The following is a 23073-nucleotide window of genomic DNA, read 5'->3' as shown; positions in this document are numbered from 1 at the left end:
AAAGCCTGGGGCAGGGCTTGTATCACTGTTCTGTTTTACAGATGTGGATGACAGTTGGAGGGGAAGGGAGTGTGGCTTAATAACATCCAAAGGATCATCCAATCTAGCTATTCGATCCAGTCCTACCCGCCCCAATGTTATAAAACAGGAAGCTTGCACCTGCTAGGAATGGGGAAAACAGACTGCATTTGGATTTGACATTCTTTCTACTGCTTAGGGTTCTGGGGATGATGAAAAGTGATCAGTCAAGAGGCAGGCACAGGAGAGGCACAGGCAGGCACAGGTCTCTACCGTTGGATTGTTGGCACCTGAATGAGAAGCTCTTGCAGCCGTGTGCACATGAGCAGTTGTCAGGTAGGAAATTCCCCACCAATAATTCCCAGTTACTATAACAACTGGAAGGAAAAAGAAAGCATAGAAAATTCAGTAGTGCCGGGCCCAACTCTTTCCAACAGCAATGTGGGGTCAGCCAGATCTGGGTTCGAATGATGGCTCCACCACCGATGAGCCCTGCAAACTCGGCCCTATGACTTAACCTGCACTGTGATTTCCTGATGCACACAACAAGGACAATGATAGGATGCGTCTCATTGAGTGGTTATGTGACTTAAATGACATGGTATACATAACACGCCAACACCTGGCTATCGTAATCACCTTTCTCACCCTGTCAGATCCTAATGCCATCTTCTGCCTTAATTACACTGACTGTCTGAAGGATCTACCCGCTATCACCTTGTAGTGTTAGCCCTCTTAATGAATACACCTCATCTCCTCAAGTCGGGTGTAGTCTTTGAAGGATGGAGATCTGTTTTCTTGGGCTTCTCTAGAGCACTCGGCATTATGTCATGTACACAGTGGGTGTTTCAAAAGACGTTTCTGGATTAATGCCACCTCTGTATCCAGCTCTGATCTCATTCTCACTTTCTCCTTATTACTGAGAGCTTGTGAGTCAATGGAAATTTTAATGGAAAAAGGCCTGTGGGTGGAAGGCAGTGGGGGCAGGGCCTACTAGTGTTGCTGGAAAAAGCGTGAATTTACTATGACTCAAATTGGCCAAGACTAGATTTATTCTCCTCGTTAGTTCCATCCTTGGGCGTCATGGAGAAAATAAATTCTACCTCATAGGGTTATATCAGGATACATAATATGTGTTGGCATGTGGGAGGGACTCAGCAAATATTAAGTCTTTTTCTCTACATTGATGACATCAATGAAATGTGAAACATTATAAATTTTCCTTCCTGTACAGCTGCCGTTACTAGGTTGGATTATTACCAGCACAATTACCTTTGCGATACCTAAACCATGTTCATACATATAGGCCAGGTTGAACATGGCTTGTGCGCTGTGGTATTTGTTGGCTGCGATGCTGTAATGCATGGCTGCTGTTTGATAGTCTTTCTTAGTCCCGTAGCCATAGTAATGGTAATCTCCAATTTTCACTCTAGCGAATGCATTGCCTGATAGAAATATTAGAAAGGGAAGGAGAATAATAACTCAAATGATTCATGTGTAGTTCCTAGTAAATCATTAGTATCAGCCTAATGATAATCTATATAAAAAAAGAAAAAAACACTCAGAGTCCCAGAATCAGAATTAGATATGATTTATGGATATGACACACAATGCTAGCTGTCTTTATTGTAGGATAACTCCCACAGTATAGTACAAATGTTCTTAAAGAATAAAAAATTATCAATTTTACCTTTTAGATTCATTTTTTGAAGGTAGGTCAATTCTTGGGACACTGGATCCCACCCTTCCTTTTCTTAGCCTTCACTCCTGAAGCTCTGCTCTCCTGCATCACCAGTTTCTGCCCCTCTTCTAGTCCCATGAGTCATCCAAACACACTTTGGTATCTTCTATGAACAAAACCAAACCTTTATCCCATGGCATCTCCTTGTAACTACTCCCCATTTCTCTGTTCACTTCATACTCAGCCTTTTCAAAAGTGTGTTCTACACTCACTGTCTCCAAAGCTTCTCCTCCCACATACTCTTCAACCCACCCCACTCTGGCTTCTGCTCCCTCCTCCAAGAAACTGCTATTTTTAAGGTGGTCGATAACCTCCACGCAGCCAGATCCCCTGGTCACTTCTTGTCCTCATCTCACTGGACCACTAAGCGGCACTGGAATCACTGGTGCTGTCTGCCCACGCCCTTTCTTCTCTCGACTTCCCTCCTGCCTCAGAGGCCTGTCCTTTTCAAACTCTTGCCTGACTCCTCCTCTACCCAGCTTCTAAATGTTGGAGTATCAAGGGCTTGTTACTGACTCCTTTTTCCCCAGCTCCTCTCCCTTCTTTTCTCTCCTCTCCTCCCTTCCCCTCCTCTCTCCTCCACTCTGCTCTATCTCAACTCTCTTTCCAGGTGATCTCATCTAGTTCCATGGCTCTATGTTTCCTATTTCTGAACTTGTATCTATATTCCATCTCTCTCTAAGCCCCAGATTCTTACAACTGCCTTCTTGACTTCTCTGCCTGGATCTCAGACTTAAAACATCCACTAGAGATTCTTAACTCCCTGCTACCCCTTCCCCCGAACAAAGTCATCAGTTCCTTTCCTCTATCAGTGCCAGCACCACCATTTTTCAGGCCATAAATCTAGGGGAATTATTCCCAGTTCTTTCCCCTCACTTTCGTTATCAAATCCATCAGCAAATCCTGTTGGTTCTACCTTTAAAACACACCTGTTTCTCTCCAGCTCCTCCACCATCTAGTCTAAGCCTGGAATACTACAGCAGCCTCCAAAATGTGCTTTTAGCTACACTTTTCGATCTGTTCTCCACACAACAGCCAAGATGATCTTTTTCAAATGTAAAATCAAATCACGTTATTCCCCCAAGCGCTTCACTTTGCACTTGGAATAACATCCAGATTCCTTACCCGACCTACAAGTTGTGCCTTATCTGTCTTCTGTCTCCCTGGCTGGGCTTACCACATGTCACTTTCTCGGGATGCTGTAGCCTTCTTAATATTCCTTCAACACACCGAGCTCATTCTTGCCTCGGCATCCCTGCAGTAAGATTCTTCAAGCCCCTCTGCCTGGCATGTTTGCAGTTCCTCTTACTCATCATTCTGGTCTCACTGCAAACTTCGCTTCCCTTCTAGAGCCTTCTCTGACTACCTTGTCAGACTACATCCCAGTAGTTATCCATCCCATCTCCATGTTTTATTTCCTCACAGCATGTATCTCTCTTATTTGTTTACTAGTTTATTTTCTCTCTCTCTTTCATGAGAGAGAATTTTGAAGCTCTTGATCACTGATATAGTACCAGGATGAGAATGGTACTTGATGAATATTTATGGAATGAATGGATAGACAGGGTAAGAAACTTTTTAGAAAATGCTTCCCCCAGATGTTAAGTATTTTACAATCTTAGTTTCCAACAAACATGAAAATATTCAGGAGTAGAAAAAAATTCATGTGACTTTTTAAGATATGAGACTTCAGTCTTTTGAAGGCCACTTAGGGATGACCTCTAAGCGTCTCTTTGGGGCCCATGTTTCCACTCACTAGGGCTATATTGATTGAAAAGATGAGGGAATGCTCATGTAGGACATCCACTTCAGCTGTGGCTAACCAGCTGGCACAGTCTAGGCTTACTTGGAAAAGGGGAAAGTACCCTGTGTGGTATGGTCTGATGTGTATCATTAAGAGCTATAGGACTCCTTCCAAGTTTTTCTTCCCATTTGGCCTAACGCAAAGCCTAACATTTTTTGGAATTGATTCCTTTGGGTTCTGAAGTTCTTTTAGTCTTCTGGAACCCTATACTAAAATGTAATACCATGAGCCGTCTTTAGTTTTCTTGGAGTAGAAGTAACGTCGCAAACTTCTTAAGCTGCAAAAGATATTAGTTGTCAGGGTTTGCTTCTCAGGTGCTTCAAAATGTGCAGGTAGCTCGGGGTAAGACCTCATAGAAATGACGTCCAGGAGAGGGGCTCAGAGGGGCCTGCAGAAGCAAGAGACCCCTCAAGCTCTAAAGAGAAGCCCACTCCATTTCTAATTTTGCACAAAGCTATCTTCCTTTGACCCGAAGATTCCTTCTGCACCATAGCCACAAAAGAACAGGACTCTGCATTTTCAAGCTTTGCAAGCAGTAAGCAGGACCCCTGAGGTCTCTAAGAATGAAATGTTGTGAACAAGCAGATTCTCCAGAGGATTCAGCTCCACCCTAATTAGGGGACTGATGGGGGTGGGGGGCATGTGGCAATCCTGACAGGCTCCTAGGGGGGTCACTAGACAGTGGGAGGGATTTCCCCTCCAATTTCACAGTCACAGGCTGGTGGCTGAGTCCTTATGGTTCAGCACCCTCCTCACACTCCTGGAACAAACATCACCAATGACTGATTGGAAACCTAACTTCCATTACTAGATTTCCTAAGCTCAAGACAGCCATTCAGCAACCACATCTCTGGGGACAATCATGCCTGACCTCTCTGGTGACACACAATTATTTTTAGTGGTCTGACAGTTTTATACTGGTGAATTCTGTTTAATATTAATGTCCTCTCATTTTCAATGTCTCTTTTCCTTAGTGCAATTTCCACAGCATTTCCTGGCTTGGAATAAACCTGTATTTGTTACAATTCAGTTGATTTACCATAGCTGAAGGGTTGCTGGTGTTGTTTCCTTACTCCAAACATTTTAGAAAACAGAGAATTTTCTTTTTTTAGGGAATTTCTCACTAAAATCACACAGATGGCTTGCTGCTGCAGTACCAGCTCAGCTGGACCTGAGAAGGCACCACTGTGACTTTTGCTTCTGCCTCATATTATCATCACTGAGAATTGTTTTTATTCCATTCAATTCTTATAGAAAAGGGATGATTCGGCCTTAGCCTGAGACAATTTTAAGAAACTTAATTGGAAGTAAAATTGCTCTCTTACCGTAAGAGAGCACCTCACATATCCAAATGCCAATAGTGACAGCTTTGCAGAATCTCTCTGCTATTAGTAATATAATTTTAGGGAAAGAATGGAATGAGACATAGTGATGCAAATGCCACCTGCCACTGCTTTCCCACCAGCGCTCCCTACGGCGGGGGGGAGGATCTTGCTAATTAATTCTTTTTTTCCCTTGATGCTACCATGCTAATGGTTATAATAGAGATCTGAAGCTTGTGGTAATACTCAATGTGATATTCTAAAAGAAAAATCAAACAAGTCTTAGAGCCATAAGTAATTTAACCTATATAAACTCATTGAAACATAGGTCATATCTCTGATAAGTTTAGAGAAACTCAGCAAATGAGTGACTGAAGCCAGACCAAGAAAACAGATTTCTTGAGTAAAACTGCCATGTTTCAAACAACCGTTCTGATGTCATGGAGACAGAGCCATAGAAAAATTCCTATGGTTTGCTAAACTGGAGACCCTGAGAATAACAAAAGAAGTTCCTGGAAATGACCTCTAACCAAAGACTGACCCTAACATCAGTTTGAAATACCACCTGCTAGATATTCTGCACCTTTCTGCCTATATGCCCAAGAACTCAGCCGGAGCAAATCAGATGAATAATAGTGGACAGGGGCCAAGTAGTGCTCATTTTTATCTAAGTTCTGTACCTTGAGTGGCAGCTCGATTCCACAGGAGAAGTGCCATTGGATACATCTTCTCTTTTTCAAGGATTTTAGCTTTTTCTAAAAAAAAAAAAAGGAGACATTCCATTAGGAAGGCTTAAAATACCCCTACAGTAAAGTCATATATGCATATGTATGATTGGGGAATTGCAGAGAATTTTAACTTATCTTACTAGATTCCAAAATGAATGCTGAATTGCTTTGAGCTACTTCATAACCCATTTCTGCAAGTAGCGCATATTGAACAAGAGAAGAATCTATATCACCATTCTTATAGGCAAAGTATGCTGTCAGGAATTTCTCAGCCCAGTGGCCTAGTTCACAGACACCTTTATAAAGCTGTATATACAAAGAGAAATCAAGCAGACCAGTTAGCCAATACACTTCATTCCAGGTAAACGATAAATAACCTCAGTCTTCAGTTCCTGCTGGCTGGTCAGGCAAGGATTTTAGGTCTAAAGCATGGCTTTTGAAAATTATTTAGGGTGAGGTGTTAATACCTTTCACAGGCATGAAGATTACAGGTGTGTATCTTTTTTTTTTTGTCTTGAGCTTACACTTCCTGAGGCTTGTTTTAAATATGTGTAAATGAACTTTTCTGACTTGGGGGCTATTTGGCAGGACAACAGGATGTAACGACTTCTGTTTTTTAATAAAAGGGATTTTCTGGACGCTGCTGCCCTGCGAGGATGCGTTATAAGGCTGCAGCTGATATGGAGAAGAGAGAATGAAGGGAAGATAGTGCCTGAGGGTGTAGATGACATAACCGTGAGGGAGGTGTGCAGAGCTCTGTGGGGACAACCGGCAACTTAGTTGAATAGCCCTTATGTAACCAAAAGAGGTTAACCATACATAATTCATTAGGAATTGGCAAAGGAGCAAATCTAAAGATAGATTATTAGCTGGCAGGCTTTGAAACGAATTTCAGAGGGGCCAGGTTGCAACATGAAGGTATTTATATTGGTGCAGGGGAAGTGTTTCATAAATCAATGAAGGACATTAAGGTCCTAAAAGCATTCTTTTGAAAACTGCATCACTATCCCAGGCTGAAGGAATTCACTTTCTCAATTGTCATCCAAATCATCAGAAAAACCTAAGGACCTGGCTTTCTGGGAAGAAGTGAGCTACATTTTCTAGGCTAAATCAAGCCTTTCATGTCCCAAGTCGCAACTCCCAATCCTACTAGAAGTGCCAAATTGCCCTGGAGATTTGATTGAAAGCTGAAACAGAGCTCCATAACTGAATTTGGAGGCGAGCTCTGAACTTGATGAAAAGCCAGATGCAAGACAGGAGGGATCATTTCTTTTCCTCCCTTTCCCAGTCTGAGTTACATCACTGCTTTTCCTCCCTGGCAAATGTCAATGTTCACAATGTCAGCTGGAAGAAACAAAATAATATCTATAAAATCAAAGACACCAACAATCTAAGGACAGTATCACCTCCTCTCTGTGATAAATGAAAAGTGCTTTAGAAATAGCCCGTGATTTACCTCCACAGCAGTTCTGCATGATCTTAACACTCCTGTTCCTGTGGCGTACATCTTGGCCAGGTAATAAATGGCGAGGGGCTGCCCACTCTGAGATGCCAAGTAAAAATATTTGAAGGCAAGTTTATAATCCTTCCATACTCCAGAGCCAGCTGAAAATTAAAATTATTTTGAGCCACCCCTTATTTACATTATTTTTTACATTATAATCTATGGATGTAATGCTCATAGTGATTCCTGCTATTTTAAATAGGATGAGAAAAGCCAACCAAAAGTCAAGCTACTCTAGATCTACTATTTGGGGGAAAAAAAGCTGAGTTAAATTTTAAGTAAGAATATGGAAATGTATGTTCTCGACCCATTCAGAAAACTGAAGGAGATGGACTGTTTAGTCTCATGAAAACATCTCCTCAATATGGTATAACTGCAATTAATGAAAAGGAGACCAAGTGGTAGTCTCTGAGGACCAGAAGGCCCTCCATGATGTGTGTCACCATCCCTGTCATCCTTCCACACCAGGAGACCAGTATAGCTCCTCCCAGCCATAACTATGGAGTTTGGAGCCGGTAAATCCCAGCTCCAGGAGGCCCAGCTCAGACTCAGCTCATTGCTTGGAGCAAGGAGAGGCATTTGGAGCTAGGATGGAGAATCAGCTACTCCCAGCAGCTGGGATTCTTGTCCTGGCTCTCCCATTACTCCTTTTGTGACCTGGGCACTCATAGGCACTTCATTTGCAAAAGGAAGGGCTTTCACTAGGTGGTTCTGAAACTGCCTTCCAGCTCTAACATTTCTTAGCCTTTAGAAGCAGTGCCATGTTGCTGCTAAGAGCAAAGGCTCTGGAGGCAGGTCACTTGGGTTTGAGTCCCAGCTCCACCAAGTGTGTGATCTTGTGTAAGATGTTTGACTTTGATATGGCTCAGTTTGCTCCTCTAGAAATGGTGGGCTACCCCCTAGATGTGTTGAGAGGACTAAATAAGTAAATACATGTAAAGACTTAAACATTAGCCATAACTATTACTCTTATTCTAGATGCTTGAGGAATCTGATAGACCCTGGGCCTGGGATTTGGAATAAACTAGAAGAACAAGACTATCTTAGGCAACCTCCCAAGACCATAGAGAACAGGCCCTCCACCTGGGCTATTGTGGAAAATGCCAGCTGACCTCTTGGCCATGCCTGTCTTTTTTTTTTTTTTTTTTTTTGTGGTACGCGGGCCTCTCACTGTTGTGCCCTCTCCCGTTGCGGAGCACAGGCTCCGGGACGCGCAGGCTCAGCGGCCATGGCTCACGGGCCCAGACGCTCCGCGGCAGGAACCCGTTTCCCCCGCATAGGCAAGCGGACTCTCAACCACTGTACCACCAGGGAAGCCACCAGACCTGTCTTCTTGATGATGCAGTCTGCTGCTGCCCTTGCTCCACCTGACAGGAAGGACTCAGCAGGGTTACTCAGGTGTGCTCAGATCTCCTGACACGTGTCTTGGCCACACTCTCTCTCTCTCAGTTCCCACAAAGATTATTACAAACCTTCATGGCTTTCTGAGATCACCTACCCCAACCACTCTACCTTCGCTCTCAGAAGATGACTTTGTACCTCTGAGCTCATGGAGGGAACCCTCACATTATCTTTCCTCACTTGCCTCTCTCCCCAGATTTACAGCTGCACCATCTATTCCACCGTCTCTCCAGCCTTTGAGGGTGAGAAATCCCTCCTCTTCATCAAAGCTAATGAGACCCCCACCTACCTGGACCTGATCAGATACTTTCAGATTTGCCACTGGTCAGATTAGATCAGAAATGCCACCTAAATATTCCCAGAACCTCTTCATCAGTTATCTCATCTCTCCCATGACACATTAACCACCTCCACTGGCTGGCTCTCTTTTTTCTGCCAAAAATTATACTCAGGTCTCTCACCATCTTAAAAACAACTCCCTCTTGATTCTCGGTCCCCCTCATGGTACTATCGCCCTTCTCTCCTCCATTTAAAGGCACACTACTTCCAAGAATAGTTTTACTCATCTACTTCCTCACCTTCCATTTACACCTCAGCCCACTGTATCTGGCTTCCATCCCAACCAGTTCAATGACCTCACAAAATCCTCCTTATCGACAAGTCCCACAGATACTTGGCCCTTTCTTCCTTTTTTTTCTTTTTTTGAGAAGTGAGAACTAGGCCTTTCACCGAATTTCAAAGGGGTACTCATTCATTTACTCTTTCTTGAAAGTTCTATCCCTTGTCCTACTTAAGGTCACCTCCTCCTCACCCCATTCCTCTGACCATGCTTTTTTATTTTTTTCTGATTTAAAATTTTATTATAATATTATTCAAACATATAAACCTAAATTTAGAAATAAGTTGTTCACACTTGCAGGCCTTATTCAACAATAAATATTTAAAAATCAAAATGGACACACAAATCAAATAAAAACATAGTATAAGTTAATAGCATTTGTTTAACATGACAGATAATGTTGTTTGTGACAATAAATCACTGATGTTGAATTTAATATTAATATGATGAGGCTTCATGTCAGCCTCCATAATTTTCAGCATTTTGGCTTCACCGTTTCTAATGCGAAAAAAGGTTTACTCGCATAAATATGCTGTACAAAATGAAATTTAAAACTCCAAGGAGTTGTTTGATAGCTCAAGTTAGTCTCATAATTTATCAAAATTCTTCCAGCAAAAAATTCTTACATGCCAATTTTCATTAATTGCTAAAGATTAGCACAAAGGTTAGTGTTTTTAGGGAATTAAAATCTGCATTAAATGGGAATTTAATCCATTTATTTCTGGGAGTGGAAATGATTTCTTTATACTTATGATAACATTTCCTGCTAAACTGGTATTCTGGAAGAAAAGTTAAATATTATTTTCGAAACTAAGTATTCAATCAACAACAAGCATTTATTGAGCAGATTTCTCAAACCACTATGTGCCCTGTGAACACAGATCTCTCATTACATTTTTATATTTGAACTGCCAGAAACCTCTCTTGCTGTGGGATGCCATGGAATTATTTGGCTTTCACAATGGCAGGCATTAATGCAAGCTTGAACACTAAAATGGAGTAGCAATACTCAGTGTTAGGACAATCACCAGATGATGAAGAATATGTTCATGTTGTTCGTTAAAGATCATCATTCAGTGTAAATCCACATTTAAAATTCTGGTTTGAAATTCATGGTTTTATAGCAATTTTTAGCTCAATGCTTAGAACTGCTCAGCAAATAATAACTATTTTATTATTGTTGTTGCTATTTATTTATTTAAAATATTGGTTGGCAACATAGCCCAAAGAAAAGGGACTGGTACCAGAGCAAGCATTCTGAGTCTCTTTTTCAATCTCATGCTGACTAGCCAACTCATGGATATCTCTGTATTTGAGGTTCCTATCCATTAATGAGGTTGAAACCTTCTAGAATTGTTGAGAAGATCGCATGAGTCTAAAATGTAATTCAACTGATGTATATTATGCAAAAGCCCCAAGGTAAGTCATATGGCACCATATGCCAGTGCTCTGAAAATCAAACAATGCTGTATACATCTTAGATATTCTTCTAGTAGACATGAGCCAATTTGGAGAAAATAAATTTCTCAAAAATAAAAGAAAACCCACTAGGAATAGAGCATCGAATCATTGCCCCTGGACAACTTTTGGTTATTTTAAGACCAAACTATTGTGATTATTTTCAAATCTTTCTGAAGCTGAGAAAATATTCAGAGAAGGGATTCTTTACCTGGAATTCATGGATAGGCTTCAGGGAATGTAAGTTTCTGAAATGTATCCAACATTTTTTTGGGGTGTGTGTGTGTACACGTGTCCTTACGCACATATCTGAAGGGGAAGGTTTATATTTCATCAGATTCACAAAGGTATGTATAAGAACCAAAATGTATATGAACCACTGTTTTGGAATAAGACTCTTAACCCTTAGTACCACTTGAGAATTAACACTTCACTTTGATCTGAAACTCGGATGTTTTTATGGAATCATTTTTCTGGGCATAGTGCTACAGTATTAGTCCTAGCCATAATTGTGATGCAAAGTATTAATCAATTTAATAAGGATAGTTACATCATTTTTTATCTTGATCAAAGATAAATGAGGACTATAGATTAAACAATGGCATATATTGCAACCATTGAGCTGATGCCACTGGACTGTGTTATTTGATTTGGAATTATAGTATTATCTGGCCCAAAATAAGGAGCACCACCTATCTTGGGCCAGATAATACTATAATTCCAAATCAAATGGCCATGCTTTTTCAGTCTTCTTGTGACCACTCTTTCTCTGCCCGTCTTTTCAATATGGCACCAAGGATCATCAGATTTCTCACCATGGCCCACTCTCCTTCCTCTCACACTCTGTCTCCTTTCCCTCTGCAACCTCAGTTACTCTTACTAATGCCTGTATGTTGATGTCTCCCCAAATCTTTCTCTCCAAGTTTTACCTTTCTTGTGAGTTTCATACTTGTTTCTGGGTTGTGCGCTGAGTGTCACACGGCACTTTAAACTTAAAATTTTCAAAGGTGAGCTTTCTGATTGCACCTCATTGCCTCCTCCCCCCAAATGTCCTTTTCCTCCTGTCTTCTTCAAATTCCTCCTCAAATTGCTGCCTGAATGTTCTATCTAAACCACTTACACCAATCCTTTGATTTGTCTTAAAAAAGGAGCAGACTTTGCATGTATCATTCTAAGTAAAGCAGCCATATGTGTAGCACTTACAGTAGTACATGAAGCCTAACTGAAACTGTGCGTTTGGCCATCCCTTTTCTGCAGCTTTCTGAAAGTATTTAAGTGCTTCTGCATAATTCTGCAAGATAATTACACTTTGTTACTCAAAGGTACATGCATAACTCCATGGTAACAATTGCCTTCCACTTTTCTTAAGAGCATAGTTAGTGCCCTATGTGATTTAGGCTAATTAAAGTAGTATCAGAAGTATTATACATTTTATTTCATTATTATATTAGATTCTATTAAGAAATAATTATCTTATTTTCATTGTAAATTATGTCTTTTCCTACATTGACAGTAGGTTTTGTTAGATATTGGGGGAAGGTCACTCAAAAGACAGAAAGTTAAAGTAAGAAGATAAATTTCTCTATGAAAAAAAATCCTCACGGCTTAGATGATTTCTAAGGTTACTTAGAATCTGTGATTCTAAGATATAATTAGGGTTGTTATTCTTGTCACAAGCTTGTTCTATGTCTCTTTGGCAAATATTTCACTGAATTATTTTATTCTCTATTACCAGATATGATACCTTGGCAAACCAAGTAATAGAGACTAATTCCTTTAGATTAATCAGTGATCATGAATTTCACCCTAATAAATTGCTAGAAATGTTGAAAAAGATAAGAAAATTATTTAACTTACCACAGGAACTCCTTTCCCATAAAAGTAAAGAAGACCAAGCCCATGAAGACCAATGGCATTGCCCTGGAACAGGTTTAAAAATCCAAGTAAAGTCCCAGAAGAATTCACCATACGGAAAAGTATTGCAAAATCATTCACAATATTTGAAATGCAGCCGGTAGGAGATGAACTAAGGCAGGTGAATCAGGCAGTTGGTGTTATTCTGACCCTCTCTAGTTTCTCCTTTCACACTTTCATAACCCACCTCTGACTAGAAAGAGGGAGATGAAAGTCAAATCTTTCCTCCAGTCTTTCATTCAGCATTTATTTAGTGCTTGCTTTGTGTGTGACTCCGTAACAGGCATTGGGCAGAGGTAGGAGATGAAAGTCAAAAGATCAATAAACCATGATCCCTGCCTTATAGACTCCTGGGCTCTGAGCCACTAGGTAGGACCTCTTAATCATGTCAAATGTGGTAAGTCCTATAGTAGAAACAGATAAAGAGTGTTGTGGGCACCTAGAAGAGGGAGGCTAGGTGACGGTGGGTGAGACTAGGGACTGAGCAGATTGAGTGGTCGGAGTTGTTGACATTTGAGCTGGGTCTTAAAGGATGTGTAGGAGTTTTTCAGAAGGGAGAAGTCTATCTAGACACTTGTTACCTGCTTTGGTCAAAGGAGGTTGACATAAATGGCCAAATAACATTTGGAGACTCTATGAATTTCAATCTAGCTGTTATGGATGGTAAAGCACTGTTACTGCTTGTAAGGTTTATAGTATTTCCTCAGGGACTTAAGTTCTGATAGAAAACTCTCCAAATTTCTCTTTACCACTTAAATGTATTTATTTGTAATTAGTTTTAATAATTTAATAATTGAAATGTAATTATTGCTGATGCAACCAGAATATTCCTCGGTGATACATGAATAGCACATAACTAGAGAAGGCATAGTTCAACAACTATTTCAAGACTCCAGACTTTGAGCCTATGCATGTCAAAGGGCCAGCTATTGTAAGAATTCTTGAGGACGGTCCACCTGTATTTAAAACAGCTGGTATATGTCTACTATCCTCTTCTCTCTTCTCCCCTGACTACTACCTGTGGTTCCAGGAGTTTTAGGATAGTCTGCTCTGGGGATAGTAAGGTCTGGTGTGATCCATGTGGTAAAGTCTAGTGAGTCTGTCTCCTTTTAACTATCTTCATTTAGATGTTGAGAAAAAATGGGAGGGAAGGGAAATGAGAGGAAGGAAAGAGGAAGGGAGAAGGAGGAGAAAGGTTAGAATACTAGGGACACATTTCTTTCTTTCTCTAAGAGAATCCTTGGGAAACCAGGGTCTCATTGGATGACTCACCAACTGTTTAAGGCCCAGAGTACCTGTTTAGAATGTTCAACTCAGGAGTGGCTAACTCAGATACCTCCAGAGCCATGCAAGTAATGTAAGAAGTACATTAAGCCCAGTGATGGGGGAGTGGTGGAGACTGAGGCAAACCAGAGAGCACCTGCCCTGTCCAAAGGCAGCAGCACCTCCCCGGCTCTCTGCTGCAGCCAGCTGTCATCATGTGGAAAGGCCGCCTCACGTGGACAGCTCTTCTCATTTTCCAAGAAAAGCTGGACATCCAGATTTTGATACGAAATTTCCTAATTTTTAAAACTCTTTCTGAGCCAAACAAAACATATATGCAGGCACCACCACCCCCACCCCATACATAACTTCTGCCTTAGGGCTCAATGCTCTTGCTCAGGTTAACTGACATGAACTTAGGGACCAGATGGTCACATTTGGCAAATATTTGATGAACCCCTACAAGGCACTAAGACCGTTGGCCTCCTCTAGGTGAAGAGACATGACCTTCAGACAGTAGGAGAGAAGGCACAGGGTAGAAGCAGTGAAGTGTCTAGCAGTACACAGAGTGAACACAGGGCAAGTTCAGAAGAGGGAAAAGTTGTGTTTAAGGGAGTAGGGGTGGCTTTGTGGCAGGAGAGAGGATCGAGCTCTGCTCTGGGGGATGGGTATTCAGAATGGGGGATTCTGGGAAGGGGGGAATGACAGAAGTGTGAAGATGGGGATGGGCCTCATGTGTTCAGAGGTGTGAGAGAGGAAACCAGAAGAATATGGTCCAACTTGGGCCCAACACAGGATAACTGTTCATGTTTCTGAGTAAGACACAAGAAGTGGTAGAGTCTATAGCTTTGCATCCTGGTACTGATATGACTTAAAAACAAATTTAAAAAGCAACAGTTTAAAAAATAGTTGTAAAAGAAGAGTATGGGCGTGCAAGAGTTGGAGGCAGAAACTCTTTACTTTGATAGTGATCCCAAGTGAGGAGTCTAATAAACTGTCCAGGAGATGGTAAAGGATTACATGGCTATGTCCACCTGATGCCATTCATAATAATGACCATAAAGGAAGGGAGCTCAGGTTTAGAGCACGAGTAGCTCAGATCACTACTGGTTACACAGCCCTTGAATAGCTTGGGGGAGCTGGGTTAATTTACACACTCAGCTCCCTGGCATCATTCCTTTGCGCTGACAAATCAGCATTATCTGCCCAGTCACATGAGATCTTCCTCTGTTACATTATACCACCTCTTTTTCAGTCTGCTCTCCTTGTCATCCTAATCTAATGGTACTCTGGATGACTGTCTTGCTGAGCAACAATTTCATATAAATTACAAGGGAGAGGAGAGGAGCCGAATACCAGCCTTCTCAGTAATTTAAACCACAATAGCAGCAGCTCCGAGGTGCTAGTCATTTATAAATAGGCTCCTGAAGCAGCGTGTGGGCTTTTAAAAACCGAGAACAGTTGAAAATATTCTCCATTTGAGCACATCTCTACTGCCTGTGTTGCTGTAAGACAGTGGAAGACAACAAAATGCTTCCTACCGTGCAGAATTAGAAAGTTTATCAAGGCTGTTCTCCAACGTTAGGTTGGTGAGTGTAGTCATGAGGACGTTCTTTATGCACTACAGGGGTTTAGGGGAGTCTGCTAAATTTCACCTGACAGATACCAGCCTCACTGATCTTAGGAACCAAGGCAAGAACTTCAGCGGCAGGAGCCACACTACACAATTTCTATATTTCCTCACAGATCCCATCCATTCTGCCTAGGATATGCTTTGAACTTCATTCTACCTTATTGGCCCCAGACTTGGAAAGATAATAGCTGACACACAACACTTACTATGTGCCAGGCACTGCTTTAGGTACTTTACAATATGAGGCATATAACTATTAACTCATTAAATCCTGACAACAATAATATGAGGCAAATTTTCCTATGTTCTCACTTTATAGATAGGAAAATTGAGGCACAGAGAGGTTAAGTAACTTGTCCATGGTCACACAGCTACTAAGTTGGCATTCAAACCAGGGATTCTGTCTCCAGCGCCACGCTCTCAATCATATTGTCCTGGCTGCCCGACAACCTTCTGCCTGAGCCAGAGCCTTTGGGTAAGATCAAGGGAGAAAAAACTGGGCATTTCTTGGTTGTCTTTGTACTCAACTTACTGCAGTTACTGACTGAGTTTTCCCTTCCTCGGTCCTCATTTTTGTTTCCTGTTTCCTGAGCTAGATGGCCTCATCTACTGCATGGTGGAGGGGAGAGCTGAGCTTCTGTCTGGCCTCCAGCTAGGACAGCACAAGGCACTGCCATTTTCCATTTACCAAGAAGGTGAGACGTGTCTCTGCCTACTCCCACCCCAAATTTCATTGTCAACAATATTTTTCTTCCCCGGGACCCTAAACGCCTCCCAGGCCCATTAGTCTGGCATGGGGCTTTGGACTTAACTCTTCAGCACCAGTCTGCATGTAATAAAAGGCAAGTATTTTTTACAGAAATGGGCTGAATACATACCTTATTAGCTGCCATAGAAAAGTATTTGAAAGCGGTAGCATTATTTTGTGGTGCTGCAACATTCCCTTCTAAATACATCTACAATAAAATAAAATAAAATAAATGAAAAGATGTAAAAACTAAGGAATTTGAGGGTGATGAAAATCTTTGAGAACTACATAGAGGTGATGGTTGTACAACATTGTGAATGCAGTAAAGGCCACTGAAGTGTACACTTTAAAATGGTTAATTTTATGTTATTTGAATTTCACCTCAATTTTTATAAATGGAAAAACTAAGGATACAATCTATTACATACATTCTGGAGTGCCCTTGCCCAAGGGCAAAAAAAAAAGGATCCTATGTGTGTTTTTTCATGTTTCCTTGCATCTAAATTTACTGTATGTAGCCCTCTGGAAGCAGGGCACTTGTCCCCATGGTTACTGATGCAGACTGGCTGCGGGGAGCCAAGGACAGCACACAGGAGTGTGAGTGGTCTTTGAAGGAGAGAAGAAGATGCCTCTCCAGAGGGACACTCCACAACAGCTCCTCCCATCAGTCAGGGAGGAGCTGGGTTTCGGTCAGTCTGGAGCTGGTTCTCATTCCAGGGATGGAGGAAGGAGGTACCTCGATGGGTCGAGGCCTGTCCCAATCTAGCCCAGATCTACTGTTACCCGCCAAGGGCTCAACAGAGGGGCTCTGAGCTACACTCAGCCAGGATCCCTGGGCCACATTCACTTTCAAGACAGCTTTTGGTGCCCTGGCTAAAGACCACTATTGTATGGGGCTTCTTCCCAAACTGTCACCTCAAGAATGCTACTCTCAGCTTGTAGCCGAATGCCCCGCTTAGCTGCTTCCATGAAGGAGGTGTGCAGCCCTGTCACCCTACACTGGGTTCAATTAGCTGGTAGTATTAGGTTTTAAGAAATGAAAAATATTGGTAAAGATGAAGCTTGTACCTTTCCTATAAATGCCATGGCATTTGCATTCCCAGCTTTTGCTGCCTTTAAGAAGTAGTATAATGCTTTCTGGAGAGAAAAGGAACAACATTATTGACAGTAATGAACATATCATACAAAATAGCTTTTGAACTAAATTTTATTTCATTCAACATGCATTAAAAACGATCTATGAAATGCCCACTTTGTTTAAAGCACTACTCCAAGTGCTATTTCAATCACAAACCTGAAAGAGTGGGAGATAAATATATATATTTCATATATATAATTTTAGAATGTTAGGGCTTGTTTCTCACATTTGGAAAGGCATGATAGGCATGTGGCTTTGTGGAGGACAGATAAATCCCAGCTGCAGAACTAAATACTCCGTTATTTTAAAAAAGTATACTTGTATGTTGTCAGTATGTACTTATTGCATAAGACAGTTTGTGTAATTGGCAGAATTGGATATACAGCATCCTAATGTTTATGAGGCAGAGGAAGTAAGACTAGACACAGCTGGCTGCCTGCTGAGCCCAGGCCTTTCTGCAGAGGTGAACTTCAGACCAATTCTTTCTAAATCAAACTGAAGGGGGCCAGCAAAGCCTTTGATTCTCTCTGGGTCATAATGTTAAATGAAATGCTCAGTCTAGAACCCATGGGAGCTGACCTGTCTCTTGCTGCCTCATTCCTTAGGCCTCATCGTGACCTTCCATCAGTTCTCCTCAGAGACCACATGGAGAAATAAAAGAAAGAAGCCCCAGGAATGAGAAATGAAGACACTCGCCAAAGTGTCTTATTAGGACACAACTCTTCTCTCTTTAAAAAGCCTTGACTAGATTGATGTGCAAGGATCCACTCCTTCCCAAAGAGAAGAGAATGTTCAAGGAAGAAATGCAGGTAGTTCTTTTATACATAAATTTGCTCTAGAAAGATTGCCAACTTATTTGAGAACCACACACTTGTTACTAAAGTCGGTCTGCCTTGTGGACATAAAGTAAATACAAACGCTACCATCCCGGACCTCATCACATCATGCATCCATTCATCCATCCACCTCTTCTATTCTTCACTTATCCTTTCAAGAACTTGGTTGAAACCTGCCATACATATGGTAGTATGGCAGGTATTATAGGTGATTCATAGATGAGCAAAAAACCCTATCCCTACATTTGCTCCCGAACAATACTGTTGAGAAAAAGGAGTAGATGTAAATAGCAGTAAGACAATAAGTGATAGGTGACCTAAAAGGGACACTGAAAAGAATTAGATGGGTTTAGAATAATAGAAATTGTATGCAGCTCTATGTTAAGTGTTTTACAAGCTTTTCCTTACTCAGTTTTCACAACAGCACTGTAAGGAAGGTATTATTAATATCTGCGCCCATTTAGTCACACTCAGATTCATGCAGTTGGTACTGGCAACCCGCCAGCAGCCTGAATCCAATTCCCATGTCCTTGGCACTCTGCCTTCGTGGTTTAAAGAAGGAGGGCTTAAATGATAAAGGTCATACAAAAGATAAAGGATTCACTGTGCAGAAGGCATCATAGGCTGAGGGAATAACATGAACAAAGAATGGAGATGGGAGTGTCCAAGGTGTGTCCAGGAAATAGTAGTTACTTCGGTACACCTGAAGTAGAACATCCAAAAGCTAGGACTAGCAAAAATGTGATGGGGCCGTATTATAAACAGTCTTGAATACCAGGCTAAGGACTTTCATTTTATTTGGTAAAAAATAGAAGCCATTGGAGATTTATGAGCATGAAGTAGTCTTGAAACAAATGCTGTCTAAAATGTCTGGAATAACGTAGGTGTCAACTGGATAGGAGAAAATTGTAGCAATGTATGATTTACCAATTACATATTGGTAAATAAATCAAAGGTATGACTAAACGTATGATTTAACGATCACATTTATCAGAACACATCAGTATAAGAAATAATCGTATTTCTTATAAATATCTCTACTGAGCCAAGACCCGAATATATCCGTCAGTAACTATAATTTGTGCAAGTCATAGTACAAATTTGCTCCAGGCTTTGGATTATTCATTCATGTTCTCTTCCTCTGTGCTTTTGGGAACCCTGTCTTTCCCTATCATGGCATGCATCCATTGACCTGTCTGCTTAATTTTTTGTCTCCCCCAGTGTTGAATTCTCTGTATCTTAGCACAGTGTCTACTGTATGTTAGGCACTCAGAAAATATTTCTGGAATGAAAGAATAAATGACTGAATGAAAAGATAAATTTGTCAATCTCTAAAACAAGGGGACTGGATTTTAATTTTTATGGTCCCTTCCAGCTCTAGCATTATGATTCTATGAAATCATTTTCAAAGTCCAGTTTCAGAATTTGGGCTCAAATATTTGGCAATAGAGAGCTCTGGGGGAAAAGTTACATTCTGGGACTCTAGATTTGAACTGTTAAAAGAGAATCATCTATTCCCTAGAAGCAAATAAGAATCCTGGAGTTTTCCCCATCCTTCAGTATAATGATCTTGTAAAGACCAAAGGAATTGAGGCTCTCTCTCATTTCCCCTTCCTCTTTCCTGGCTTACTTGGCATCTCAGCTCTCTTTTCTTTATCTTTACATTAACCTGCCTTCAATGCTATTGTTTCAATTGCATAAACATTTATTAAACACTATGTGAAAGAACCATGCAAGCTACTTTGATGGCTATGCATGGGCAAACCTGAGTTCTTGCTCTCAAAGAGTCAAGTATCCATCCATCCATCCATCCATCCATCCATTCATCTATCCATCTGCTATGGTCTGCATATTTGTGTTCCCCCCAAATTCATATGTTGAAAACCTAATGCCCAAGGTAATTGTATTAGGAAGTGGGGTCTTTAAGAGGTGACTGGCAGAGCCCTCATGAATGGGATTAGTGCCCTTGAAAGAGGCCCCAGAGAGCTAGCCTGCCCCTTCTGTTATGTGAGGATACAAGGAGAAGCCTGCATTGCAAGAGGGCCCTCACCCAATCATGCTGGTACCCTGAGGTCAGACTTCCAGCCTCCAAAACAGTGAGAAATAAACTTTCATTGTTTATAAGCCACCCAGTCTGTGGTATTTTTGTTATAACAGCTCAAACAGACTAAGACACGATCCATCCATCCATCCATTCTTCAAATATTTACTGAGCACCCACCATCATATTTTACTGATTCTAAGGCGTACAGCGCCCAACTCGTCTCCCATTTTAATCAGGACATTTCTTACTATCAATGGCATCATATAATTTATATTGGGAGTGTTTTCTCTTCCTCAGTAGACATAATGTATCTTATAATTGATGGTGTCTTAGATAGGATGAACTATAATATGTCTCAGGCATTATGCTAAGTGAAGTTTCATTATTTGAATGCACATCTCTTTTTAAAATAAAAATGGGCATGATTTTTTTGTTGGTTCTAAGAAAGTCCCTAGTTTAATCAGTTTATAATATTTCCTTTAGAATGAAATGCCAAGAAAATGTATTGTTCTAAAAACATTTGTGAATCTTCTTTTATCACAGGTTCTATAAGCCACTCTTAAAGGGGATAGTATTAGCTCTGTTCTTTTTAATAGGTGGCAGGGTGGACAAAGCTGTTGCCTTTACATACTTGATATTATTCTTCCACTAGGTTTAATTTAATTATGCATTATCCACTTTAATAATATGCACCAAAACACCCAGCTTTCCTAATCCAATTAATTCTGAGCCTGTATATATTTAGAAATGCAAATGACATTAAAATATATGTGTACAAATTCAAGACAATGTAATCAAGAATTGCATATACAATACTTTTCAATAATTAAGAATTTGGTAGTGGGGAGGGGAAGGTGAAAATGTTGCCTGTGGTGACAACTCATAAGAGAAATTAATTCAATCAAACAATGAGGAGGGGGAAAAAAGGCAAGCTAGTCATTTCCAGGTATTCTGATGTTTAATTTGCTGGGCAGTACTGGGCATCACTTATATTTATAAAGAGCCTTACACTACTAATTTTCTTTGGTGGACTATAACATTAGCATACTGACTCAAGTGGTGGTTCTTAGGCTGGGGAAAATGTCTAATTCTTAGGATGCTGTCATTCATTCATTCACTCATTTACTCATTTATTCAGTAAATATTTACTAAGTACCTAATATGTACAAGGTACTAATCTGAGTACAAGACACACAGTAATGAGTAAGATAGATAAGAATTTACATTCCATCGTGGGGAGACAGCAAACAAGTCAAGATCAGTATAGTACAAGGAGTGAGAGGGGCTAGAGAAAAATAAACACAGCATGATAGGATAAGTGATAAAAAAGTAGAGTTGGGCTTCCCTGGTGGCACAGTGGTTGAGAGCCCACCTGCCGATGCAGGGGACATGGGTTCGTGCCCCGGTCCAGGAAGATCCCACATGCCGCGGAGCAGCTAGGCCTGTGAGCCATGGCCACTGAGCCTGTGTGTCCGGAGCCTGTGCTCCACAACGGGAGAGGCCACAACAGTGAGAGGCCCACGTACCGCAAAAAAAAAAAGCAGAGTTGATCAAGAAAGCCCTCTCTGATGCAGTAAGACTTGAAGGATGAGAAGCTAGACATGGGAAGAGCTGCAGCAACAGCCTTTCAGAAATTGTCTTTATCGTTTTATCTTCTCTCTCCCCTCTGCATCTCCATGCTCTTCCAAGTTGATTTTGATGCAGCTAAGCTGTGGCAAGTTGCAAAAACGGCCACAATACTTTGCAGTTCTGCCTATTAAAAGGAGAAATTCTTTTTCCTACTCCTTCAACGCTGGCAGGCCTCATGACTTACTTTGGCCAAAAGAATATGGCAGAAGTGATTTCGGCAGTTCCAACCCTAGGCCTCAAGAGACTTTTGCTATTGTATTTGTAGAACCTTTGACTGCCATGTGAAAAGCTTGGGCCAACTGGCTGGAGGATGAGAGCATGAAGAGAGACCCAGTCATCTCAGCTGTCACAGATGAGGCCGTCATAAATGGGCCAGCCCTGGCCAAAACTCTAGCTAACTATACATGTGTGAGTAAGCCCAGCCAAGATTAGTTGAGCCTGGCCCAGACCAGAAGAATTTCTCAGCTGAGCCCAGCCACAACTACTGACCTGCCAAAATCATGAATTAAATAAATGGTTGTTGTTTTAAGCCACCTAACTTTGGGAATGGGGTTTATGATGGCAGGTTAAGCTAACTGATATATAAGCCAATCAGTCTTGATACCTTGACTGGAGTCCTCCATGCAACCTCAGATTTATTAGACTGAGGAAAGCAGGAAGGACCAGCTTGTGCTTGCCCAACTACTGGGATGGTTCTGGAATTAAACCAGCCTTTTTAGATGCCTAGATGGGAAGATTGGAGCCCAACATACCACCAGAGAATTTGGAGAAACCTGAGTGATTATATCATTCCTTCTTCTTGCTTTACAAATGAGGAAACTAGATTTCAATGGCTGCATTTTTTTAATTTGTGTTTTCTTTTTGCCCAGGTCAAGAGTAAGCAAAGTTTAATGACAAGAGCACAGGCTTTGAATGTGGAAATCCTGAGTTCAAATTTTACTCCTTAACAATCTTACTACCTAGCTGTGAGATTTGAAACAATTTACTTCATCTCTCCAGCCTCAGCTTCTCATCTGTAAAACAGAGATAATGAATGTGAATGAGCCCACAGTAGAGCCTGACTGGGCTCCTGGGTGATACCCAACTGCCTAGCTGTTGCCACTACAGCACCAGGCTCTTCTATTGCCAGCCTTGGGATTGCACCTCATTCTCACCTAGAGGCAGCTACAGCTCCCATCTGGTGTTCATGGTGGCTAGAGCTGACTGGAAGTATTGGGTTGGCCATAAAATTCGTTCGGGTTATTCCATACCATCATACAGAAAAGCCCGAATG

General features: G+C 41.2%; 1 protein-coding gene across 1 annotated transcript in view; it reads right to left on the bottom strand.

The window, feature by feature from the left end:
• Positions 1 to 23073, bottom strand: part of SEL1L2 (SEL1L2 adaptor subunit of SYVN1 ubiquitin ligase) — a 63871-nt gene that overhangs the window by 8083 nt on the left and 32715 nt on the right. The window contains exons 8-15 of the mRNA XM_030763577.2: positions 17222 to 17290; positions 16284 to 16361; positions 12453 to 12515; positions 11799 to 11886; positions 7070 to 7218; positions 5754 to 5919; positions 5566 to 5640; positions 1291 to 1463 (exon numbers count right to left, since the gene is read on the bottom strand). Coding sequence (XP_030619437.2) covers positions 1291 to 1463; positions 5566 to 5640; positions 5754 to 5919; positions 7070 to 7218; positions 11799 to 11886; positions 12453 to 12515; positions 16284 to 16361; positions 17222 to 17290 — 861 coding nt within the window. The remainder of the gene's footprint in view (positions 1 to 1290; positions 1464 to 5565; positions 5641 to 5753; positions 5920 to 7069; positions 7219 to 11798; positions 11887 to 12452; positions 12516 to 16283; positions 16362 to 17221; positions 17291 to 23073) is intronic.

Source organism: Delphinapterus leucas, chromosome 15 (assembly GCF_059928025.1).
Source record: "Delphinapterus leucas isolate spDelLeu-1000000601 "Yukka" chromosome 15, BTC_Dleu_Yukka2, whole genome shotgun sequence".
NCBI classification, from domain to species: domain Eukaryota; kingdom Metazoa; phylum Chordata; class Mammalia; order Artiodactyla; family Monodontidae; genus Delphinapterus; species Delphinapterus leucas.
Note: the sequence above shows the minus strand (reverse complement) of the source record. Positions and strands in the feature narration are given on the sequence as shown.